Source organism: Lepidothrix coronata, unplaced genomic scaffold, assembly GCF_001604755.1.
Source record: "Lepidothrix coronata isolate B3197 unplaced genomic scaffold, Lepidothrix_coronata-1.0 Scaffold244, whole genome shotgun sequence".
Classification (NCBI taxonomy): Eukaryota; Metazoa; Chordata; class Aves; order Passeriformes; family Pipridae; genus Lepidothrix; species Lepidothrix coronata.
Genome location: NW_016690424.1, coordinates 760808 through 782732, shown reverse-complemented (window position 1 = coordinate 782732; position 21925 = coordinate 760808). Strand labels below are relative to the sequence as shown.

The following is a 21925-nucleotide window of genomic DNA, read 5'->3' as shown; positions in this document are numbered from 1 at the left end:
TTTGTGATGAAAGAAACGATTTTTCACAAATACAAAAATCAGTATAATTGAAGATTATTTTGGGAACAGTCTAAGATGCAGTTCCCTACATTGTATGGGCATAGAAGGGGTAGGGAATGAATCCTGTGAACTGACAGTCTCAAATGGGCCTTTGCTTAGCTGTGATAACACCCGAGGAGTGTTATTGATCTGGGAGACAGAGAGACCTGAAACTACTCTGTCTCAGTGTGGAGCAGTGACAGTGGGAATCATTGAGACATTTGGAAGCTGTCAATGTGACTGCAGCAAGCCCCAGTGCAACAGAACCACACAGAACTATGTTCTTGCTGAGAAGAATAAACAGGAGAAGTAATTTTCTAGTCCAGCGCCGTGTCCACGCTATAAACCTTTGTTAACTCTTGATGGAGGGCAAAGTTATATGGAGGTTCTTATTGGGCTGAGTGAGAGTCCCCCCACTGTGATGGCTCAGTACAGCTGCCTCCCCTCCTCAGGGTCCCCTGGGCAGCTTCCAGCCCTCCAGGCTCAATTTGAGTGAGTAATGCTAAGCTGGGGCAGGAACAGTCCATTCCCATCAGGGCAGATGGCTGCAACTGCTTCATTAGCTGTTAAGCAGAGGATAGAGGAGAGCCCAGCACTACCTATCTACTGCTGGCAGAGGCTACAAATAACCACACAGCACATGCAGACATCGTGCAAGCAGCCAGAAAAATATCCACATTGAGAAAAGCCAAGATATTCTTCTGGTATGAAAATGCACAGTGGTGACAGATGAAATAATTGCAGTTGAAGCAAACCCCCAGCTTGATCCCAAATAAAGACTGCTTAAATATATCATCTTTTGGCTAAGAAGTAAAAGTCACTTGGAGCATCAAAGTATAAAGATATTCTGTCTGCAAACACCAACTCAGAGTGTGTGTGAAGGGAAAAGGCAGTTCTGAGCTCTGTCAGACCTTTGGTGAGAGCAGCAGCATGGCATTGCATCTTTCTCAGACTGAGGGAAGGAATGCAGAATAATATATTAAATATTTATAGCTCTGTGCTGGGTATTGCTCAGTGAATAATTGCTGCTTGGCACAGTTTCTTCCCATGAACTGGCAGCACACGGAAGAAAGGGAAACCTGTTCAGTGCAGGTTGATGCTGTGATACTCCACATGCCCACATACAAAAGAGGACCAAATTATTTCCTTATATTCCAAAGTGCAGGTTCACCAAATGGAAATATTTACCCTTGCTTGAGGATGGTCTGACTTTGGATGCCAGTCTCAGTGCTCCATTTGGTGGGTAAGCCCAAAGCTTCTAATCCCAACAGGCAAAAAGAAGGTGACAGAAGGATCATACTCAACCAGGACAACCCCCTCCCTCAGAAACAAAACTGGAAATAATATTCCAGCCATTACACTGGCTATCAAAGAAAATTATCCCTTCACATCCCTTGGCAGAGATCTGCCAAGCCATCAGGGAGGCCACATTCCCAAAAGACCCCAGAAGGAACCCAGTGCCGGCCAGTTCAGCATTCGTTCTGTCGCACAGTCCTGATCTCCCAAACAAATGGCCCTAAGGAAACAAGCTGTGGGAAATTCCAATTTCATATCACGGACCAGGAACTAATGAAGAGCCTGGTCTCCTCCCAGCAAGCAGGAGGAATCTGATGGAGCTATGGCTGGAAGCTCTGCTGTAACGTCTGCAGCATCGTTTATCAGCCGTGCAGCCGTGTCCTGCCTTAATTAGTGCAGTCAAGGCATTGTCAGGCCCCAAAGGCAGGGCAGCAGCTCATCATTCCTTTCTCCTACTCCCACAGCCTTGGCACTGCCATGGGACACTGCCAGACCAGGAGCTGGCCCAGAACGTGCCGAATTCCGCCCCACTGTCTCCAGCGAGTCACTGCCGTGTCACAGCTCTGCTCTCTGGGCATGCACTGCCATCCTAAACCAGGCCTGATGCAGAGGCAGGAGCTCCCAGGGAAGCTGCAGCACCTCTGGCAGCTGCACTCACACACATCCAGTTCAGAAAACCTGTCTGGCTGTAGATCTAAAAGTAGAACAGCCCAACTCCAGAGGGTTCCGCAGAATCGTGGGGGAAGCAGGACACGGTGAAACATCCCTCACTTGATACTAGTCTTTGGGACAAACCCTGAAAACACAGTTCAGGTTCAGCCTTTCTTTTGGATAGACAATTTAATAGCTCTGCTGACAGCACTGGCACTGCTCACCTATGGAAAGGCAGCTTCACAGGGAAGGATCTTAAAGAATACCAAGGAAATTCCTGCTTCTAATTTCCTCTTCTCGCACATTTTGTTCCAAATATTTTAATGAACCATTTAGACAAGAAAGTACCTAAACACATGTTTAATGCTGCTCTTGGAAATAAAAAGCTTTCCTTGCCTAGGGCTTGAATGACTTCTATTCCTAATGCTGGGAATGCTCTAGATCCCTTGTTGGGTCTAGAGCACTCCCAACATAGGGAATGGAAACCAGCTCCAAGTTGGAAGCTCATGTTGCCTGTCCTCAGAACACAGCTCCTGTTCCCAGGTTCCTAACACAGAAGGGTGCCCAAACACTCATTTTTACAACATACTTTCTAAATCAAAACATAATCCCAGTATCTCAAAGAGATTTTAAATCTATAAGAAAAGCAGCGTCTAGGAAACAAAGCCAGCCCAACATGATCCTAAAAGCCAGGCTAGCAAGCTCAGCTGGCTTCATTAGTTTCAGAACTGTGCAAAAATAAAATTGAATTTCTGTGCAGAGACAGCAGAATTATATTAAATAAAACCCAATTTGTGCTTGCAAAGTTGGGGCCTGCATTCCTAGAGGAATTCCTAGAGGCCTGCAGGAGTAACAACAGGGGGACTTGGAGAAGTTTCTTTTTCAAGAAATGATCTAATTTCTGTGAAAATGTTACTAGAAAAAATAATTTTAAAAAACTGCCACCAACTCGATTATCTCCAGCAGTAACAGCTAAAGGTTCATGGCCTTGCTGTCCAAGAGTTCACTGCTGTGTCACAGACTCTCACCCACTGTGTCTGCCTTGTCCAGCCTTCTGCTGGGTTTTCCAAAGGAGCTGCAAGTCCCCCAGCCCTGAGCCCTGAGAAAAATTAGCTTTATCAGGGGATGACAACAAGCAGTTTAGAATTTATTACCTGCTGACCATCTCATCAGCATTGTTTTTCAAGGTGCTGTCTCGCCAGAGGAACTGATTTCATGTTCAAATATTGCAGTGATGTGGTTTTGGCTTTGTTAGAAGTAAAGCCCGTCATTTAAATTACACTTATTCCCAGAGTTACACAAAGATCAGATGTTTATTAACAAGCTTCACTCCTATTTGTAGCTCAAGTTTAGAACCATGAAAACAAAACCAAGCCGTACATGCGACGTGGGAATTGAGGTTTTCCAAAGAAGGAAGAGAAAACCTGATGTGAGAGCAGCAGCCAATTGTATATAACTGAGTTTGGAGACATTAAAGCTTCCAGATCCATGTTTAATCCCCTGTGAGGCCAAGGTCCAGCCTGCTAATGTAATCTGAGAACAGAAGTGTTTGAAAATGTCTTGTTTAACAACATGGTTGGACAACTTACTCTCCCCTAAAAGTTCTCATTTGTGTCCCTGTCCTTTCCCTTTTTTGTTTGTGTATCATGTGCAAAGAAAGTGATGTTTATGAAAGCCATACATCTGAAAACACGTTCACAATATGGGTAAGGTTCCTTGATTACTGTGAATTAAGCACTTACTGTAACCCAGTCAGGCCAACTGCTGTCTTAGGAGTGACCGCTCCCCACAGTGGGAGCAAAACGAATCACTTCCATCACAGCCCAGCAGCCTCAGGACAGACACAAGAACACTCTGAACAAGCCCCCATACCAGTATCCACCCAGGAACCACACAGACCCCAGTTCTCCAAGGATTCTTGCATGGCATTCGAGATCACCTGACTGAAAAATAACAGCAAACAAGGGCTGTTGAGTAAACCTAAAACAGATGCGTAATTTAAAACATGTTTGAATATCGTGTGTCCTTTTGCAGGCTCCAGTGTTACCACTGTCCTCCTGGACCAGCTGGGAGCAGCTCTGTGCAAGTGATGCAGTGGAGAATAAAATCCTCATCAGACTGGATATGTAAAGCAGCACACACAAAACATTACACCCTAAAAACAGAGACTTATGACTTCACAGTTTAAAACAGGGACTATTTCTGTTGGGTGTACCTGCTGCACGTGTATGTAAGAACATTCTGACAGCTCCCAGCCCGACAGACCTGCTGGCACAGGAGTGCACCTCAGGAGTGGCTCGGGGACAGGCTTCACTTCACTCTTCCTGTTGGTTAACAGGGTCGAGGTTTGGTTCTCACCTTCCCATCAGCAGCCCTTACATCCCCAGTGAGTGCTGAGACAGCCCACGCATTTCCACATGCTGCAATCTGCATCCTGGGAGTGCACATGGACAGGGAAAACAGGGGCTGGAGCAGGAGCCTGACTGCCCTGCACAGCTCCAGGGGCTGGAACAGGAGCCTGACTGCCCTGCACAGCTCCAGGGGCNCAGGAGCCTGACTGCCCTGCACAGCTCCAGGGGCTGGAACAGGAGCCTGACTGCCCTGCACAGCTCCAGGGGCAGCAGGAGCCCCAGGCTGCACTGCCAGGAGCCCATTTATCACGTACCATGACAAAGCCATTTGTTCCTGTAGCTCTCCAGAACCATCAGCATTACAATTTCAGAATCCATCTGACTCTCAGCCTGCTTCAACACATCCCCTTGCAATCAATGACTATTTCCCTGTGTGCTGGGGGTGTTTTTCTGTCATCACCCAGCATTTCACAGAAGCAGCAGATTACAGGATATTGTGGATCAATGAGCATCACCCTTTTGTTTCCCAGGAAATGTACAGAATTACACATGCTGTTAAGTGGATTCAAAGACCTACAATCCATATGCTGTTACTCTATTATTCAGTAAAGCTGCATCTATTACCTTAATTCCATCATTTCTGAAAAGAAAAATTGACAGAGATATTTCAGATAAGCAGATTTAATGATCTAAATTCTAGTGCACTGTATCAGTCTGTCAGAGGTTATGATGCTTCTTTTAAACACAGAAAATCACCCTTTTATCACCACACATGCACAGTCAATGTTTCAGTGATCCTACTCCTCTGTAGGCTCAAACCTACCGACTGAAAACAGGGTTAGATTTTTTAAAAGCATCATTGTTTTCTGGGAGCAAAGGCTTACAAACCTGAGTTAAATAACATGCTATTAGCAGACTAGCAGAGAATCCAAAAACAAACCCAACTGGAGCTACATCAGCAGGTCTCACAAAACAACAAAAAGTGGGGTTAGTGGTGTGTGTGCTGAGAGCAGGATGGGGAACTACACAGGACTTCCTCAACAGAAAGGAAACAGGATTTTTCAGCTAACTGGCAGTTTACTTTTATCTATTTACTGTAATAATAATTTCCACTCCCCTGCCTTTTCATACTAAAAGGAGTTGAAACCACGAGAAGATGACCACACACTTTACCTGACTTCAGAGTTCACAAGTGCTTCCCATATTCACCGTAAGCTCCAAACAGTATTTACAGCAGAACAGATCAGAGGGCCTTTGTACACAGGGGAACTACTGCAGCTCCAATGAAACCCCAGAAATCAGAATAGGCAGTCCCAGAAGCATTTGAGAGGGCCAAAGGTCCTGGCTGCCCTCTGGATGCAGCTGGAGGTGTTTGGAGACCAATCCTACCTGGAAATTGCTGTATGCGTGTGCATACATGTATATATACACAATGCTGGAATTGTTTGGAAAAGCCCTCAAAACAAAAAGAATATGAAAGGAAAATGTCAAAGTAAGCTTTAAATTAGTCTTCCCCTTCTTTAATTCTACCCGAAGACCATTTCACCATTTAACTCTTCCATCCCAGAGAATCAGACTGAACAAACACCAGCAGGAACTTGCCCATCTGGCTGGAGGAGGCACCACTTCATTCCCACTTTGAGCCTGCACAAGCTCCAAATTTTACCACTCCAATGTTGACAGATAAAGCATGGAGATCTTGCACGGAGATTAACAAAAACTGCCTCCCAAATTTTTCTACTCCTGGCTAAGCTTTCTGCAGGTGGACTAAGTGCTGTGGCTGAGACAAGTGTCTAATGGAACATGAAAGCCAAGCTCAGAGTTCATTTGGCCTCATCTGGAATGAGGTGACGGGCTTCCTGCTGCTCCACTACACACCTAAACCTTTGCCTCCCCTCTTGGCTCTTTGATCATCCATAAGTCTTTGATGAAAAACATCAAATGAGCTGACAATGCCTATTACTCAGTTGTTTTCTGTTTTAAAAGCAATGGCTCTTCCCTTGCCTTAGCACAGAGCATTTTCTAGCCTTGAAGCACTGAACTAACCTAACCAAGGACTGTCCATGTCTCCCTTGGAATCCAGTTTGGATATATTTTCATTGAGCTGCCCAAAATCAACAAGGAGGATAATTTTAGAAGATCCTTCACTAATAAAGTCTGGTTATAAAGCAGAAGACATGTCCTCATGTGCTTCTGAAGAGCTCAGCGTGGAGAGCACCTCAGTTCCATGCTGGAGGCACCAGCAGCACTCTGGTGGCTTCCAGGGGCAGCTGAGAGCTGAGAGCTCCCCCACTAACAAAGAACAAAGCAAAATGGCTTTAATCAGACACCCCGTGACCCACAGCAAACAAACTTGTTTGTCAGAAACATCTGCTCCACCCAGGAGTGGGGGAGCTGCCCGTGCTGCCCCGTGTCAGACACGGCACCTGATTAATAACTCTGCTCGTAGGGTGACAAAGGAAAACTATTTAAGTAACATTTCCTGATGGAGATTAATTATCTTACTACACCGGCCCCTGGCAAAATCTTGTCACAAAATAGCAATTACAACTAATTGAATTCTCCATAAAGATGAATTTAATTGAAGAGAGCAAGATGGATTTCAAGACTATCTCATTTTCAGGTGTGCAATGCTCCAGTGATTGGCTTGGGGGAAAAAAAATTCAGAGCTGAATGAAACGTGACATAATTTCTTTAGGGAAAAAATGCTTATATTAATGGGTCATAAACTGGGTTGATTTTAGGCATTTGTTCTATGAATGCATCAGCCAAAGATCACCAAAGGCCAAAGAGCATACAAATAACATAGGAAGAAAAAAAAGCAAAATATCTGAATGGGTAGGGAACAAAAAGGACTTGCTTGAAACACTGGAAATTAGAAAGGGACATATTTTTCATTATATTGTGTACAAATTTTTGCTTGAATATGGAAAGTAAACATAAATCAAAGAAATGGCCTTTGGTTATTTGAACTTCCAACTTCTCAGCTTGTTTAGCAAATATAGATAAATATTTTCAAATTTTCTCAAATCTCACCCCCCAACTCTAAAGGGAAAACAGCAACACCTGTGTTTTACAGAACTGACCCAGGTGACCCCTGAATGGCAGATAAAGGTGTTGGCTGGGCACAAAGGAGGGGCCATACTCATCAGGGGCTTTGAAACTCCCCCCTGGATTAGCATCTTTGTTTCAGAGAAGCTTTAACGAGTACCCCATGTTTGCTATGCACTTACTGTGGAACCCAAAACATGTTGGATTGGGATTGGAGCAACCTGGTCTAGTGGAGGATGGAACTGAGGCTGGAACTAGGGGGGGGAACTGGATGATTTTTAAGGTCCCTTCAACCACAAACCATTCAGTGGTTCTGTATTTCGTTCTGATATCTGCACAGCTCCCCTTTCCTCCTGACCCTGTAGCATTCTGTTGCTAAAAACAAACATAACTTGCTCTGAGTCCCTCCCAACCCCAAGAAGGTCCCCAAGGTCTCCTCGGAGGGTCAGTGACCGGCTGTCCCCTGGTCACAGGGAGGGAGTGGGATGGCAGCAGGGCTGAGTCACCAAAGGTCAGCCAGTAGCTGAGAGCAGGAGGCTGGGCTGGATCCAGACATAGCCAGAAAAACTCTCCCTGAACTCATTAATGACATTTTTTCTCCTCGTGGATGGGCTCAGTGAAGTTCTGTCTCTCTTTCTCTCTCAGTTTTGGTCAGCCCACCAGAGCGAGTGATCCCTGAGCCCAGCAAGGAACTGGACCCTACGAGCACACTGGGGGGACTCTGCCCTCACCAGAGCCCCTCTGCCTTTGCCAGGAGGGCAGAGTGTCCTTCCCAGAGCGGCAGGGGGGGGAAGGGGGATAATCCCCCACTGCTGTTCAGCCGAGTCACTCCAGGCTCTGAGCGTGATCAGCTCCTGACAGGTCCAGCCCTGCCCTGAGCAGCTGCTGCAGTTTGTGGAGTCCACAGAAAATGGGAAACCCACCTGAAGCACAGAATCTTTACAGTAGGAAAAGACCTCCCAGATCACCAAGTCCAACCTTTGCCTGAATCCCCCCATGCCCACTAAACCATATCATGAAAAATAAGAGAAAAGGCTTAGAAACCAAACACCTTGTAGACACAGGTGTGATACACTTAACTATTATAAATTACTTCAGTAGAGGTAGAATAGTAAAACTAGAATTTCTGCTGCTTTGACAGCAGAAACACCTATCCAGCAGTATTGAAATTCATATAATCATAGTTTTGTGCCTTTCAAAAATAGTAATTATCAATTTCTTTATTTGAAAACCTACTACACATCACTGATGGATCAGCTTCTTGTCAAAACCTGCTGGAGCCTGGGAGAGGTGTTGCTGTTATGTTTGTCTTGTTCTCATACTCCTTCCTAGACACCCATCAGACAGTGGGATGTAAAACACCCCACGTGGTTTCCATGGATTGTCAAACACACACCTTCCCTGGGACATCTTGTGCTCGAGAAAGGTGGAGGCAGAGCAAACTGCACAGGCAAACAGGGAATAATTATAACATTTCTAAACAACATTTAGGATAATAATTATAAAACACAGTGACTGCAGGGGATGCTGGCATATATATCCATGTATCCCATCTCCAGTGTCCAGAGTGCAAAAGCACATCCAGCTGGTTTCCTCCCTCGTCTTCATCTGCAGCTTCATGGACCGAACCAGGCCACGGATGTCAGGAGTGATTTCCCGGGAAAGCCCTGGCTCAGGCAGCATTGGAGCTCCCTCTAGCAGCCATGCCGGGACATAGCCAATTCCTGCAGAACCCCGGCAACCCACCACCGCTCCCACGCAACCCTGGGACAACGCGAACAAAGCAAGAACTGCCCCCGATGCTGGCAGGTATATTTTTGGAGTTATATTTCCTGAAAGTCCCTGCTCCCTTTCAGTACTTGAGGTGAAAAAAGACTTCGTGCTGCACTTTAAAATGGTCAGTTTGGCAAATGAATATCCCACCGGGTGCGTGGCCCCTCAGCAAAGCTGGGGGTGGGGGGTTCCAGAGGGGTCCCAGCCTTTTCAGGCAGTGACTTGTGAGCAGCCAAGTCCCCTCCTCTCGGAATGACCTCAAACGCAGTGTCAGTGCTGCTCCATCCCGATGGCACTGCCAGCCCCAGGCACCTGCTCATGGGAGGAGCTTCCTCAGCCACAAATTATTATATAATTCAAACTCATGATGAATCTGGAGTTGCTTGGAATGGTGGCAATCCATATTCCAAGGCACAGCTGGTGGCTTGGCTAAGGAAACATCTCAAAACCTTGACTGCATTCATGTTTGAGATCTACACCCTTCTACATTTTTCAGGGAGTTATTTCTTCTCCTCACATTACATAATACTTTGCTTCAGCTACTTAAAATCTACTTTGGGAGATGAATCTCTTAATTTATCATAGTTGAATTGGTTTGTTGTTGGTGTGTTTTTTTTTTCTCCATCTAGTGGTGCATAAAAATCCAGCCCATTCCAGCTCAAAGTGTCCACACACGCTGCTCTGAGCTGTTTTAATGAGCTCCCACAATGAGTTACAGAGAGGAAATAATACATGTGTAGAAAATAACAGCAAAACTGAAGTCTCACCCACCCATTTTAGGCAACCCCCCCTAAGAGCTGAATGTGTTTGCAAAGGGGAACTCCACATTGGAGAAGAAAACCAGAACAGCCTGATCCTAAACTGTGCAAGTGCCAAAAGGTGCCAAAGGAGAAATTCCCCAACTGAATTTCCCCAAAGCAGCAGCTTTTCTTCAGTCCTGTGAGTTCATGGAAGAAGAAAACGGGTCCATAAAAATAATAAAATGGCATTTCTACTTCACCTTCCATACCAGGAAGTACAATAAGATAATCTTCACTTTTCACAGAAACAGTGCAGATTCATTGAGGAATCAGAAGAAAAAGGGAATTTTTCTGCTGGTACCTTTCTCTGTTTTATAATAACCTGCAGCATTTAGGTCATTACTTCTAACTCTGGTTAACTAAGAGAGCCCCTACCAGGCTCTACTGCTAAACCCTGAGATTCACAGCATGTTTTATTTAGCCAGACATCATTTATTTAAACAGGAAAATGTTTACTTCTGCATTTCTGACTTCCAGAGCCTCAGAGAAGGTCAACTGCTCTCTGTGCTCCACCAAGAGTAAATGCCACAATTTAATGATACTATGGCTACAAACTCAAAGTGTTTCAAATGCCAGCAACTCCTAATGACACCATTTACCCTTAATTGGAAAACTACTGGATAGAAAACACCCCCTGGTAGTGCCCTGGAAGAGCCAATAACACTGGTCAGGCTTTGACTTCATTTTCTCCTGAGACACATCATTAACCACAGCCACATTTAGGATAATCAAGTGCTGCCTCTTAGAGGAAAAAGGGCTGGCACCCGGAGTTGGGGGGTTAATCTGCCTGGTTAAACAGCAGTCCTGCTTCTTTGTTTCCCTTTACACACACAGATAATACATAGTTATTGAAAGATTGGACAAATCTTCCCCTCTGGAAGGGAATAATTATAGTGCTCCAGAGTTCAGTACACTGAGGAGAGAGAGTTAATCACTGTTTACATCTGGGAGGAGATAAGCAAGTCAAAATATCAGAAATTCCTACTGTTTCTTTCTTTGGGAAGCAACTCAGAGAAACTCCTAATTATAAAGGCCCAAACTGTGAGAAACAGTCAGACATTTCAGTGGTTACCCTGCTTAGTAAACATCAGCTCCCTTCCAGGGATACAGTCAACTCCACTAATTCACTACACAATTTTTTGCATAAATTGTTTTAAAATTTTACAGTGGGAGTGAAAGTTCTTCAGGTACATTGTAATAAAAAGTGATGAAGAAACACGTGAAACTCCGGAATATTCAATAGCAAAGAACAAACAGCAGCAGCCATATGGTGTTTGTGGTCTGCAGTGAGCACAAAGGATGTAGAGAAACCTGCAGAATCATGCAGGCAGATTATCCTTCTGCACGCAAATCCTTCCCAGGCCTGGGACACTGCACAGTCAAAGCCAAGGCAAGCACAAGAAAACATTTCACAGGAAGGATAGAGACAGTAGATCAAATCTAACACAAAAGCAAATAACCTGTATTGTGTTTTTATATGGATTCCTTTGGGGGGACGAAAGCACATTGTACAGAATGGGAGTGAGCCTCAAGCTGCCTTCACAGTTCTTCCCTCCTTGATCCTGATGATTCTCCTTTTATCCAATCCTCAAAGCCACATACGCCTACAAATACATACCTGCTTTTCACCCCACATCAAGCCACTCTGCCTTTCCACGAGCTCCAGACAGTGTGGAGCAGTATTTTAACTCATGACAGCCACAAAGACTTCAGAGCCTTTTTTCCCCCTCCCAGCCTTTCTTTCTTGCAATCCTCAGGGCAGGCAATGCCACTGCACAGGAACTGTTCTCTGTGTATGTACTTGGACTGTTTCAGTTTGGAAGATCCAACCAGCAGAAATTCTCCAGTTGTTTTAGAGGATGTGTCTGGAAAGACTGTAATCAACAAAGTGCCTTTTGGGCAGTGGGAGCTTGGCCACCCATGGCCATGCTCTCATTTACCCAGTCAGTCTGCTCAATTCCAAGTTCATTCCTCCAATGACAACCTTGTGCAGAGCTTTGGGAGAAGTATTGTCATTGATTAGGCAACAGAAGTTCATGAGCAATGATCTGGGGCTTTGCTGCTGCTGCACACAAGCCTTGCACAAACACAGGCCAAAGAAATGAGAACACAGAGCTCAGGGTGTGACCAGTCCTGGTGAGAGGATCTGCTGCAACACAGGTGTGCTGGTTCCTCAGAACAATCACACGGCAAAGGAAGAAGGGTTAATGTCTGTATGGTAACAGCCATAAAATGTCACGTGGTGGTGTTTGCCCAACCTTGAAATGAACTGTTAACACAGCCTTACACAGCTCCTGGGGAACAGCTGCCCTCCCACCCCACATCCCCAGCCTTTGGGGGAAGGAATCCCCTTAGTCTGTGCCCTTCACACCACACAGCCACGTACAGACAGGAACAAAACTCACAGTGCACTCCAAGACTTATGGAACTGTTTATTTTAGTTCAAAATAAACTGTGCATTTCAGGTATTTGTTTACAGCTGGAGTGTGTTCTCAGCACTGGACAGGAGGAAGAGCTGTAGAAAGGCATGGACAGGAGATCAGTGAGGGCACAAACTGTGCCTTCTGCATTACCCAGAGTGACAGGACAGAATCCTATGGCATCCATGCAAGTGCCAGTCCATACACACCAGTAAGAGAGGAGAGGAGAGCTGGGCTATACAGGTGGAGCACTGCCTGCACACTCAGCAGCTTCGCTGTTATCTTGAGGATGGGCTACTAGACCCCGAAGGTGGACAGCAGAACTGGTGCAGAACATTATCTTCCCTGCCAAGGAAGGGAGGGGGCAAGAAAGAAGAGAGACAGAGGAACAGAATCACAGGGAACAGCATTAGGAAAGTTAAGCTTGAGATTTTCCTGGTTTTGTTTTTAAATCCACAAATACTGTCACTTGTTTGTAAGTACCACCCAATTAACCATTTCCATCTGAGGCAGGACTTCCAGCAGAGGGAAGAACAGCCCAACGAGCTTGGTCAACTCTGAAGAGTTAACTCTGGGGCAAAAGCTGGTCTAAAAGGGCAATTTCTACTTTTCCCTTAAGAAGACTTCCATTAAGTTGCCATGTGCACACCCAGCCTGCAGTGGCCATGGCTCCTTTATTTTTAACATGCTTAAAACTTTCCACAGGTATTTTCACTGCCCACATTCCACTGAAAATGCAGAACATTCCCCTTCTGTGGGTGATTTACACACAGAAATATTGATTAATGGCTGAACTTCCCACCTCCCCCCGCCCTCTCCTCGGGTAGAAGGAAAGCTCTGTCTCCATGAGGGGTTGCCAGCATCATGAATGGTGCTACAAAGCAGGAGCAGTTTGGAATACCTACATCTGTAATGCTATACAGTGCTTTATGGCAGGTGGAGGGAGGGATGCTGGCTTGGCAGGAGGCTGCAGCGAGGCCACTTCTGAACCAGAACAACCACGAGGGGCCATTTCCTTTAAACTAAAGAACAAGCTGAAGGAGGAGGATGGAAAGGAACACAGTGAAGGAGGAAAAACAGGAGAATCCAAAAAAACAAAGAGTAAGTTTCATGCTATTCTGGCAGCTCCTGATTGTGCTCCAACTGCTTGTTGTGCAGGGACACAATTCCCTGTTTGTACATCCCTACATCACGTAGGCATCAAGTGGAAAATTACAAGTATTCCTATAATTATGCCAGCTTTCCTTTGCCATAGGGCGTGAGCACAGATGCCTTATATAATCAGCTGAACCTCACACTGACTTAGGGTGGGATTTGGGCACAGTTTGGCTCTGCTTTGCTCTGTCCATCTGTATTTTGCCTCTCTGTGCTGCTGGTCTGAGTGATGCTGCTCTCACTCCTTTGCTCAGTTTGAAAAAAAATCTTGTCAAGCTTTTAAATCTCTGTATATTCTAAAGAGAGGCTCGAGGGCTTAAATGTGCTGAGTTACACAGCAGGGCAATTGCTATTCACTTAGAAATTAGATTCCTATTCAACTTTTTTTGGCACAGAATATCAATAAATATTTATATCAATAGTACAAAGGATTCTGAAGTGCAGCTACAGCTTTACCTGTGACTAATCATTGGGAAGCTCCCACAGGACCAGGGGGTGGTGTGGGATGTCTCTACAGATGCTTCCATGAAGGACATGTGAAGTACTTCCTTTGTGTCTAAGCCTGGGGAAGGGTCCAGTGCTCATCAGTGGGAAAAAAATAAACCACGGGTTTCAAAGTACCACATTTATCTGTAAGGAGGTATTTTTCATTTCAGGAATCTAAGCAAAAAGTTCTCCCAGTTTTCTCTGGCTATGTCTGGTGTGCAAGAATTCCCACTGTGCTCTTGGGAAGACTTAAAAAACCAAGCTACTCTAATACAAGGTAGAAGCATCTGTCAGCTTGGGATCATTGGAGGATAAGCCTCTCTGTTAACCAGTTATGGTGGCAAAACAACTCCAATGCCTACCAGGGGCTCAGACTAAAAAGAAATAGCACAATCAATCCTTCTATCATTGTCCATACAGTGGTTTGTTGCATGTAAACCAACATTACCTGGTGAAACAAAGATTCCACATTAAAATTTCACACAAGTACAGTATTTTCAGAACGATGGTTTTACCTCCCAGAGGTGCTGATTAAACATTAAGCAGGCAGAGACTGCAAGAAAATGATGGGATTTCTTTGGTACTATAACATCCTTTGCATTATCTTTTTGTTTTCACAGGTATCACTGGGGAAAAAAAAAAAGAAAAGAAAAATCTCTAGCTTCGCGATTTTAAAAATGGTCTTTGGACATGATAAGGGCGTCTAATTTGAGATTAGAAGGATGGAAGGTAAAGCAGATGGAGAAAGGAATGAGGGACAGCCAACATTTCATGCAAATCAGAACAAGGAAATCATAGTTACAAATAAACACGAGATGAAAAGATGCTCAGACAGCAGTGGTGAGCAAATCTGTCCATGGTTGGAGTTGCATTTATCACCTATTCCATGTCCATCCACAGAATACAGATAGGAATGACTGTACATCCCCAAGCACGGGCACTTTCCTCCTGCAACCCTGCTGGGTGGGTTCCTGTGGAACAGCCACACCTCAACATTCCACAGCTACAGCACAGTAGGGCTGCAGGGCATGAAAAACCAAACCAACCAAAAACCCCAACCCCCAATTTCAGCAGAGTGGGGACCATCTCCAAGGGTGGGCTGACCTGTCCTGAGACTGGGAATGAGCCCTGCACCCCCAGGAGGGTGTGACCAGCTGAGGAACTGGAAGGCTGAGGTGACACTGCAGCTCTCAGTGCACGGGGTGTGTGACTGGGATGAGGAACCTCCCACCTGCCCAGACGGGCTGAAGTTCTGCCTGAAGGTTGTTTAAAGATGTGTCTTGAACCACAGACTGGTTTGGGTTGGAAGGGACCTTAAAGCCCATCCAGTATCACCCCTGCCATGGGCAGGGACACCTTCCTCTAGCCCAGGTTGCTCCAACCTGGCCTTGGACACTTCCAGGGATCCAGGGGCAGCCACAGCTTCTCTGGGCAACCTGTGCCAGGGCCTCCCCACCCTCACAGGGGAGAATTTCTTCCTAATATCCAATCTAAACCTACTCTCAGTCTAAAGCCATAGAAGATGTGTTTAGAAAATGCTGGGAACAGACCGTCCTTCAAACAAGAAGCAGAGGTGATTAAATTCCTGTTCTCTGGATGCCATTATATCTCTGGGCTTTGCTTTGCTCAGATTCCAGCTGTGAGGCCACTGAGATGATAATGAAGTCTGGATCAAGCAACTGAAGTACAGGACTACATGGATTTCTACTTCTGGAAGCCTCTCCAGGGTGTGCCACCATTTCCTTACCAGATGCAAAACCTGTATTCAAATGATTCCAACAAATCCAGAGCAGCTTGTGGAATTTGCAGCCTCAAACTAGAGGACATTGTTTTTAAGCCTCTGCTTTGGGAGGCAGGAAGGGAAAGGGAGTCAAAGAAGCCAAGTTCCAGCCTTTACTGGTATATCTTTTAATTTCCAAACAAAAATAACCCAAAAAGAGCAAGCAGAGGAGGCATATGGGCTAACTGGAACCCAGACAAATATCTAGCTGGAAGTATGCTCAGGCTTCCCTAGAATTTTCTTGTAATAGGAGAATGCAAGATAACTTGTATTATTTCTATTTTGAACATTGTAAAATGAGCGGGCCAGGGATTACTGCGATAGCTACAGTTATTAAAAATGCATTATTTCCCTATTAACAATTCAAAACAGATGCCAAAGATCGTCTCGACTAGAAATAAAACTGCTGGAGTGACTAAAATATCCAGCAATTAGCTAACAGCAAATCAGAGATGCTCCAGATTTCACTGTAGTGCATTCATTAATTGCTTCTTTCAGAGCAAATTTAATTTTTAATTCTGGGCTACAAAATTAATCCCTCTGCGTATTTTCTAAATAAAACCTCAAAACTGAAGCTCGACCAAAGCATCCACGTCTGTTGGTTTTGTTTCTAATGATTTCTATTTATAAATTGATAAATGGGAAGAATAAAAGCTAAATTTAATACTATTAAGTGTATGTGGAAATGCAAAGCCCAATCTTGTTAGTGCTCTAGGAGCTCATTTTCATTCACAGCAACAGGATCCCCACATACAGGTCCTGTACAAAACCAGGTGCATGATTTGCACTTGCCTCAGAGATTCCAGTTGTGGGGATGTCAGTTTGGACAGAACAGTTTCAGAAATTTAAATTAGTGGTAAACTAAAGCAATTCCTGCCATGTGACAGCCCAGCTTTAATACACCACCACACCTGGGAGCAGGACACTACCTGGGATGGCACTGACATCACTGTAGAATTTGAAAGTAAAGCCTAGAAAATAAACTTGCAGCTCTTTTTTTTGTCTTCCCAAGAACAGAGTGCTTCAGGATGGTGGACAATTTGTGTTAGAAGGGACTTCTGGAGGTATGTGTGGTGCAGTTCCTGCTCAGAGCAGGGCTAACCACAGCCAGTTGCTCCTGCTGGGCCCGGTTGAACTGAGCATCACTGAAGACACAGATACCTCTTCCTCTTCTGGCCTCTGATCCGGTGTTTGACCACGATCAGGGTCAAATTCCCCTCTCTCCCTGCCTTGTATCTAACTGGAATTTTCCCTACTGCAGTCTGTTTTGGTTGCCTCTTGCCTCATCCTCTCCTAGAAGAGACTGGCTACACCTTTTCCATATTCTCCTATTCACAGAATCATGGAATGGTTTGGGTTGGAAGGGACCTTCAAGATAATCCAGTCCCACCCCCTGCCATGGGCAGGGACACCTTCCACTAGCCCAGGTTGCTCCAAGCCCTATCCAACCTGGCCTTGGACACTTCCAGGGATCCAGGGGCAGCCACAGCTTCTCTGGACAACCTGTGCCAGGGCCTCCCCACCCTCACAGGGAACAATTTCTTCCCAATATTCCATCTAAACCTGCTCTCCTTCCATTTGAATCCATTCCCCCTTGTCAACAGGACAACCCCAATTTAGGAGTTGACTACAGCATCAGCCCTGAGACTTCTCCAGGGAAAAGCCCCTGTTCCCTCAGCTCTCCTCCCTTGTAGGTACTCTGCCCACAGACACCTTGGTGAGCCTTTGCTGGGCTTGCTCCAGTATCCTCATGTCCTTCAAAAAGCCAGCTGCTCCACAGGAGGTTTCACAAATGGAAGGAGGCAATCACAGAATCACAGATTCATCAGGGTTGGAAAAGCCCTCTGAGATCAAGTCCAACCATCCCCCAGCACTGCCAAGGCCACCACTAACCCGTGTCCCCAAGTGCCACATCCACACAGCTTTTAAATCCCTGCAGGGTTGGGGACTCCACCACTGCCCTGGTCAGCTCTGCCAGGGCTGGACAGCCCTTTCCTTGAAGAAATTTTCCCTAATATCCAACCTAAACCTCCCCCGGTTCATCTTGTCCCATCACTTGTTACCTGGGAGCAGAGCCCGACCCCCACCTGGTCCATCCTCCTGTCAGGGAGTTGTAGAGAGTGAAAAGGTCCCCCTGAACCTAAACTTCCTGGAGAGCAAACAAGGCCAATGATGAGTTCCTTCCCACCCCTCAGTCCTGAAACAAGAGCTGAAGATCTTATGGCACCTTTTTGGGCACTCTAAAAACGGCACGTGCTTTACACACCCAGACACACTCAGGGCACTTCTGTGTTCACTGCACAAGGAGAGAAAGACAAAAAAAGCTAGAGAAGTGAAGGATTTTTTAAGCACGAAGTTATGCTGCTTTATAAGGTTTAATTCCAGAAGAAATACTACTGATAAAAATAATAACCTACGTGGAGCAAGACATTGAGACGTTCCAGAAAAAAACAGGTGGTTTTCCCATCAACATCCTTGTAGGAAGATCCTTAAAATTAAAGCACTATAAACTAAGGACAGAGGAAAACGAAAAACCTCATTAAAAAGCAAGCAGGGAATCTAACAGTGTTCAGGCCCTGCTCCTCACCAAAGGAATATTCAGTTGGCTCACAACTCAACTATGGATTCACTACCACCAAATAAACCAAGAGCTCTGATGGGAGGGAAAAAACAGACACACATAAAGAGATGCTGCAACATAAAACACCAGGATGAATCCAAGCATGCATGGTTAGAGAAAACTAAGGGATGAAATATTCAAACCAGAAATATGTTTATGCATTTACAGATTTAGGATTCATTGTTTGTTTTTGTCTTTCCTTGTCACCAGTGCAAAACAATTTGATTTTTCAGCACCAGGCTTTCAATGTTTTGATATTAATATTATTCATGAGCTGGCAATTATCAGTAAGTTAATCACTAATAGCAAAAGTAAAAATTAAAAGACAATGTTTTTCATGGCATGCACAATTTCTTAACAGTTTTCACATTTCCAGTTACTTAGATTAGCTGCCCTTTGATGCTTCTGTAAGATGTTAAAATAAACACTGGCACTGCCAAGGAATTGTACTACGAGGTGTAATTGCTGCTCTCCACACTTGATCAAAGAGAACACGGAGGAAAGGCATCAGTGTTAAAGCATTATGAGCTGGAAAACATATTTTTGATATATTCAGGGCAGACTCTGCTTGGCATCAAGGGCCTGTATGTGTTTAAAAAGCCCTTAATTCCCTCAAATGAAAGGGCAGTGCTGAGCCCTGTGCAGGTCCATGCCTTTAACCTTCCCAGTGCCACAACACACGGATTCTGGCAGGAAGTATTCAGGGCTTAAAAAAAAGAGTGTTGCTCAGAACAACACCAATATCCTACACAAGTTACATATAAATATTTCAATATATTTGTTACGTGAGAACTAAACCTACAATAGCTTCTCCCTACCTTTCTGAATCTAGGGGGATGTGCCTCTTTAGGCACATGACACTCCTTTTACTGTATAATTCCAGAGTGCCTGGGAGAAGGAGTCACCACAGTGATAGTTCAATTCAGAACTACCCTACAAGATGTTAAAAGTATTGGGGATTTTTTCCAATATGCCTTTTTTTTCCTCTCTTTTTTAAAACTTCCACCACTATTGCCTGTCTCATGTCAAATGGTAACATCAGATCTCCCTCCAAAAATCAGAAGTGGGCGGTCCATGTCTACTCTTACCTGTACTCTGAGTGTGTGGCAGGGACAGCTAGCTGGGAATGGTACAATGGAGCTGGACAGCAAAACTGGTGCAGAGTATTTAAAGACCTACGACACAAGGAAAAACACAAAGTCAAACCACCAAGTGTTTAGAAAGGGGCTTGTGAGGAAAAGGCAGGTGCTAACAGGTGTATTGGAAACTCATGGTGAGGCTGAATGAAATTTGATGTACAGCTGTCAATTGTGAATCCCAGGGAATCCAGGGGAGTGTTTGCCAGGTTGGAAATGCGCACACTGAAGGGACGGGGATGAGCTGTTGCAATGAGGAGCCCGGGTTTGGTTGCAAGACTAAGATCAAATGCCAATTGAAGACTTTGGTTTTGCCTCGCCACGTGGAATGAAGGCGAAAAACCCAGAAACACGGGATAGTCTGGGCTGGAAGGGACCCACAAGGATCATCATGTCCAACTCTTCAGTGAAAGGCCTATACAGGGATCAAACCCAACACTGAAGGCTGGAATTCCCATGGAAATGAAGCTTCAGACTTCCTTACTCTGCACCAGTCAAGCTGTTCCTCTGTCAATGGAATTACAGACACAGTGCTCTGACATGAGGAGGGAGAATGCAATGGACATGGACACAAGCTTTCTTCAAGCCCAGCAATTACAAACATATTGCAATACACCACTGGAAAATGGGAAAGAATCCAAGTTTCACCCCCTTTTAAACAATATTCTGAACTGTGCAATACAAGTTTAATTGCTGTCATTTGTTCAAAGCATGGAAAAAAAATAAAAAGAAGCTTTACAACACAAAGATATTCTGCCCCCCGCAGATCGTTTAGGTTTGTATTGTTTAATTGAAAACAAAGAAGAGTTGCAAAACAGGACAAGGTATTGCATCTGAAGGAAAGCTCAGAAAATCTTTAAGCAACACACAGCACACATCTCTGCATTTCTGGTGTTTGTGCCAGGAAACTTTAAACAAGGATTTAGCACAGATAGGCCTCCATGATAAATCCACCTAATCAAATTTCTTAAGACACAGCATTCTTCTAGGAAATCATAAAAAAAGAATCAATATCTCCTTGCTCTTTGAGTGGGGACCTACAGAAGAAGTAGCCATTAAATTGAAAATCCTCATTTAACAACTTGTAAGCATCCAACCTGACTGTTAACAGAGGATGTGTGTATGTGCACAGAAATGCACTTTCCCCCCCCCCATCTTTTGCTTGGTGTCTTGACAGAGGCTCCAGAAGATTGATTTTGATTCTTCTGCATCCCTGAGGCTTAAAGTGAATCCTGTGAGGTCACTTTCTTATAAGATCAAACAGAGTGGTTAAGCAAAAAGAAGCCAGGCTTTGTTCAGGAAGGAGTCAGTTACTAATCCTTTGGAAAAAAAGACAAGGTCAGCCTGTTCTGATTTCTGTTGCCAACAGTGTGTCAGCAACCGCACGGCCAGGGTGAGTTGGATTTTCTGTTTAAAGACAGTAACTGCTGGTAACTTCTGTAAAGTACCTTGGAAATGTACTCCTGTAAAGTAGCTTTTGGAAATGGCAACACAATTCAGTCACGAGGCACCTTCCCATTATGGGACATACAGCTACTAATGGTGGCACCTTCAAACCAGTGGGAAAAATGACCAGAGCAACTCAAAAGAAAGATGGAGAATGTCACTGAAAGCATTGATGGACGATGAGAAAAGCAGCCAGAACACGCAAAAGCTGGATTTTCTGACAGGAAAAAAAAATCACACAGTATCCACAGAAGCTGCTCCATGGAATCCACAGAGCTGAGGGAGAACACTGGGAATGGGCAGAGCACGAGTCTCACACTGGGCAGGGAAACTGTTCACACCGGCGAAGTCGCTGCTTTGTAGCTCCTCATTTTTCCAGTAGAAGCAAAAGTAGGAAATTAGTAGGAGAGTGTCCCAAATTTCCTTCCCACCACTCTTTTTTTCCATACAAATCTCTCTCTTTCTTCAGAGAATAAACCAGTGAACGTATGAAAGAATCTCTCTGGATTCAGTTCTGCTCAACAAAGCTTTTTGAACAGAGTTCGCTCCCGGCTCTTCCAAAAAGAATCTGCCCACAAGGCTCCATAAATCTGTCCTACTCTCACTTTCCTAGGTTCCAAAAAACCCTGAACAATAAAGAGGGAAGCTCTCCCTGTCGTCTCAGGCAAGATTTGTACTCACCCATTGCACAGGACTGGGATTAGGAGCTCAACTGCTCTGAGTTTCTGTTCGAAGGTGCAGCAGAAACGCAACAGTCCCGTCACCTTGACAGCAAATGAGAAGTGCCAGAGGTTTGTCAGGTGGCAAACACACTGCCCCTGGTAGTGCCAAGTGCCAGGGCAGGGGTGGAGGAGGTGGAACAGACGGCAAGGTGCAGCTGCAGGCTGGGATCAAGGTACCACGTGTCACTGCTGTGCTCCA

The 21925-nt window shown here is 45.0% G+C and overlaps 1 protein-coding gene across 11 annotated transcripts in view; it reads right to left on the bottom strand.

The window, feature by feature from the left end:
• The window catches only part of IQSEC1 (IQ motif and Sec7 domain 1), a 337734-nt gene that overhangs the window by 157392 nt on the left and 158417 nt on the right, over nucleotides 1-21925 (bottom strand). For 7 of the 11 annotated variants that reach the window (XM_017834883.1, XM_017834892.1, XM_017834884.1 and 4 more), the window contains one exon: nucleotides 19511-19597. The exons of the other annotated variants lie outside the window; for them this stretch is intronic. In XM_017834883.1, the coding sequence (XP_017690372.1) occupies nucleotides 19511-19597 (87 nt within the window). The remainder of the gene's footprint in view (nucleotides 1-19510; nucleotides 19598-21925) is intronic. 11 annotated transcript variants of the gene reach the window in all.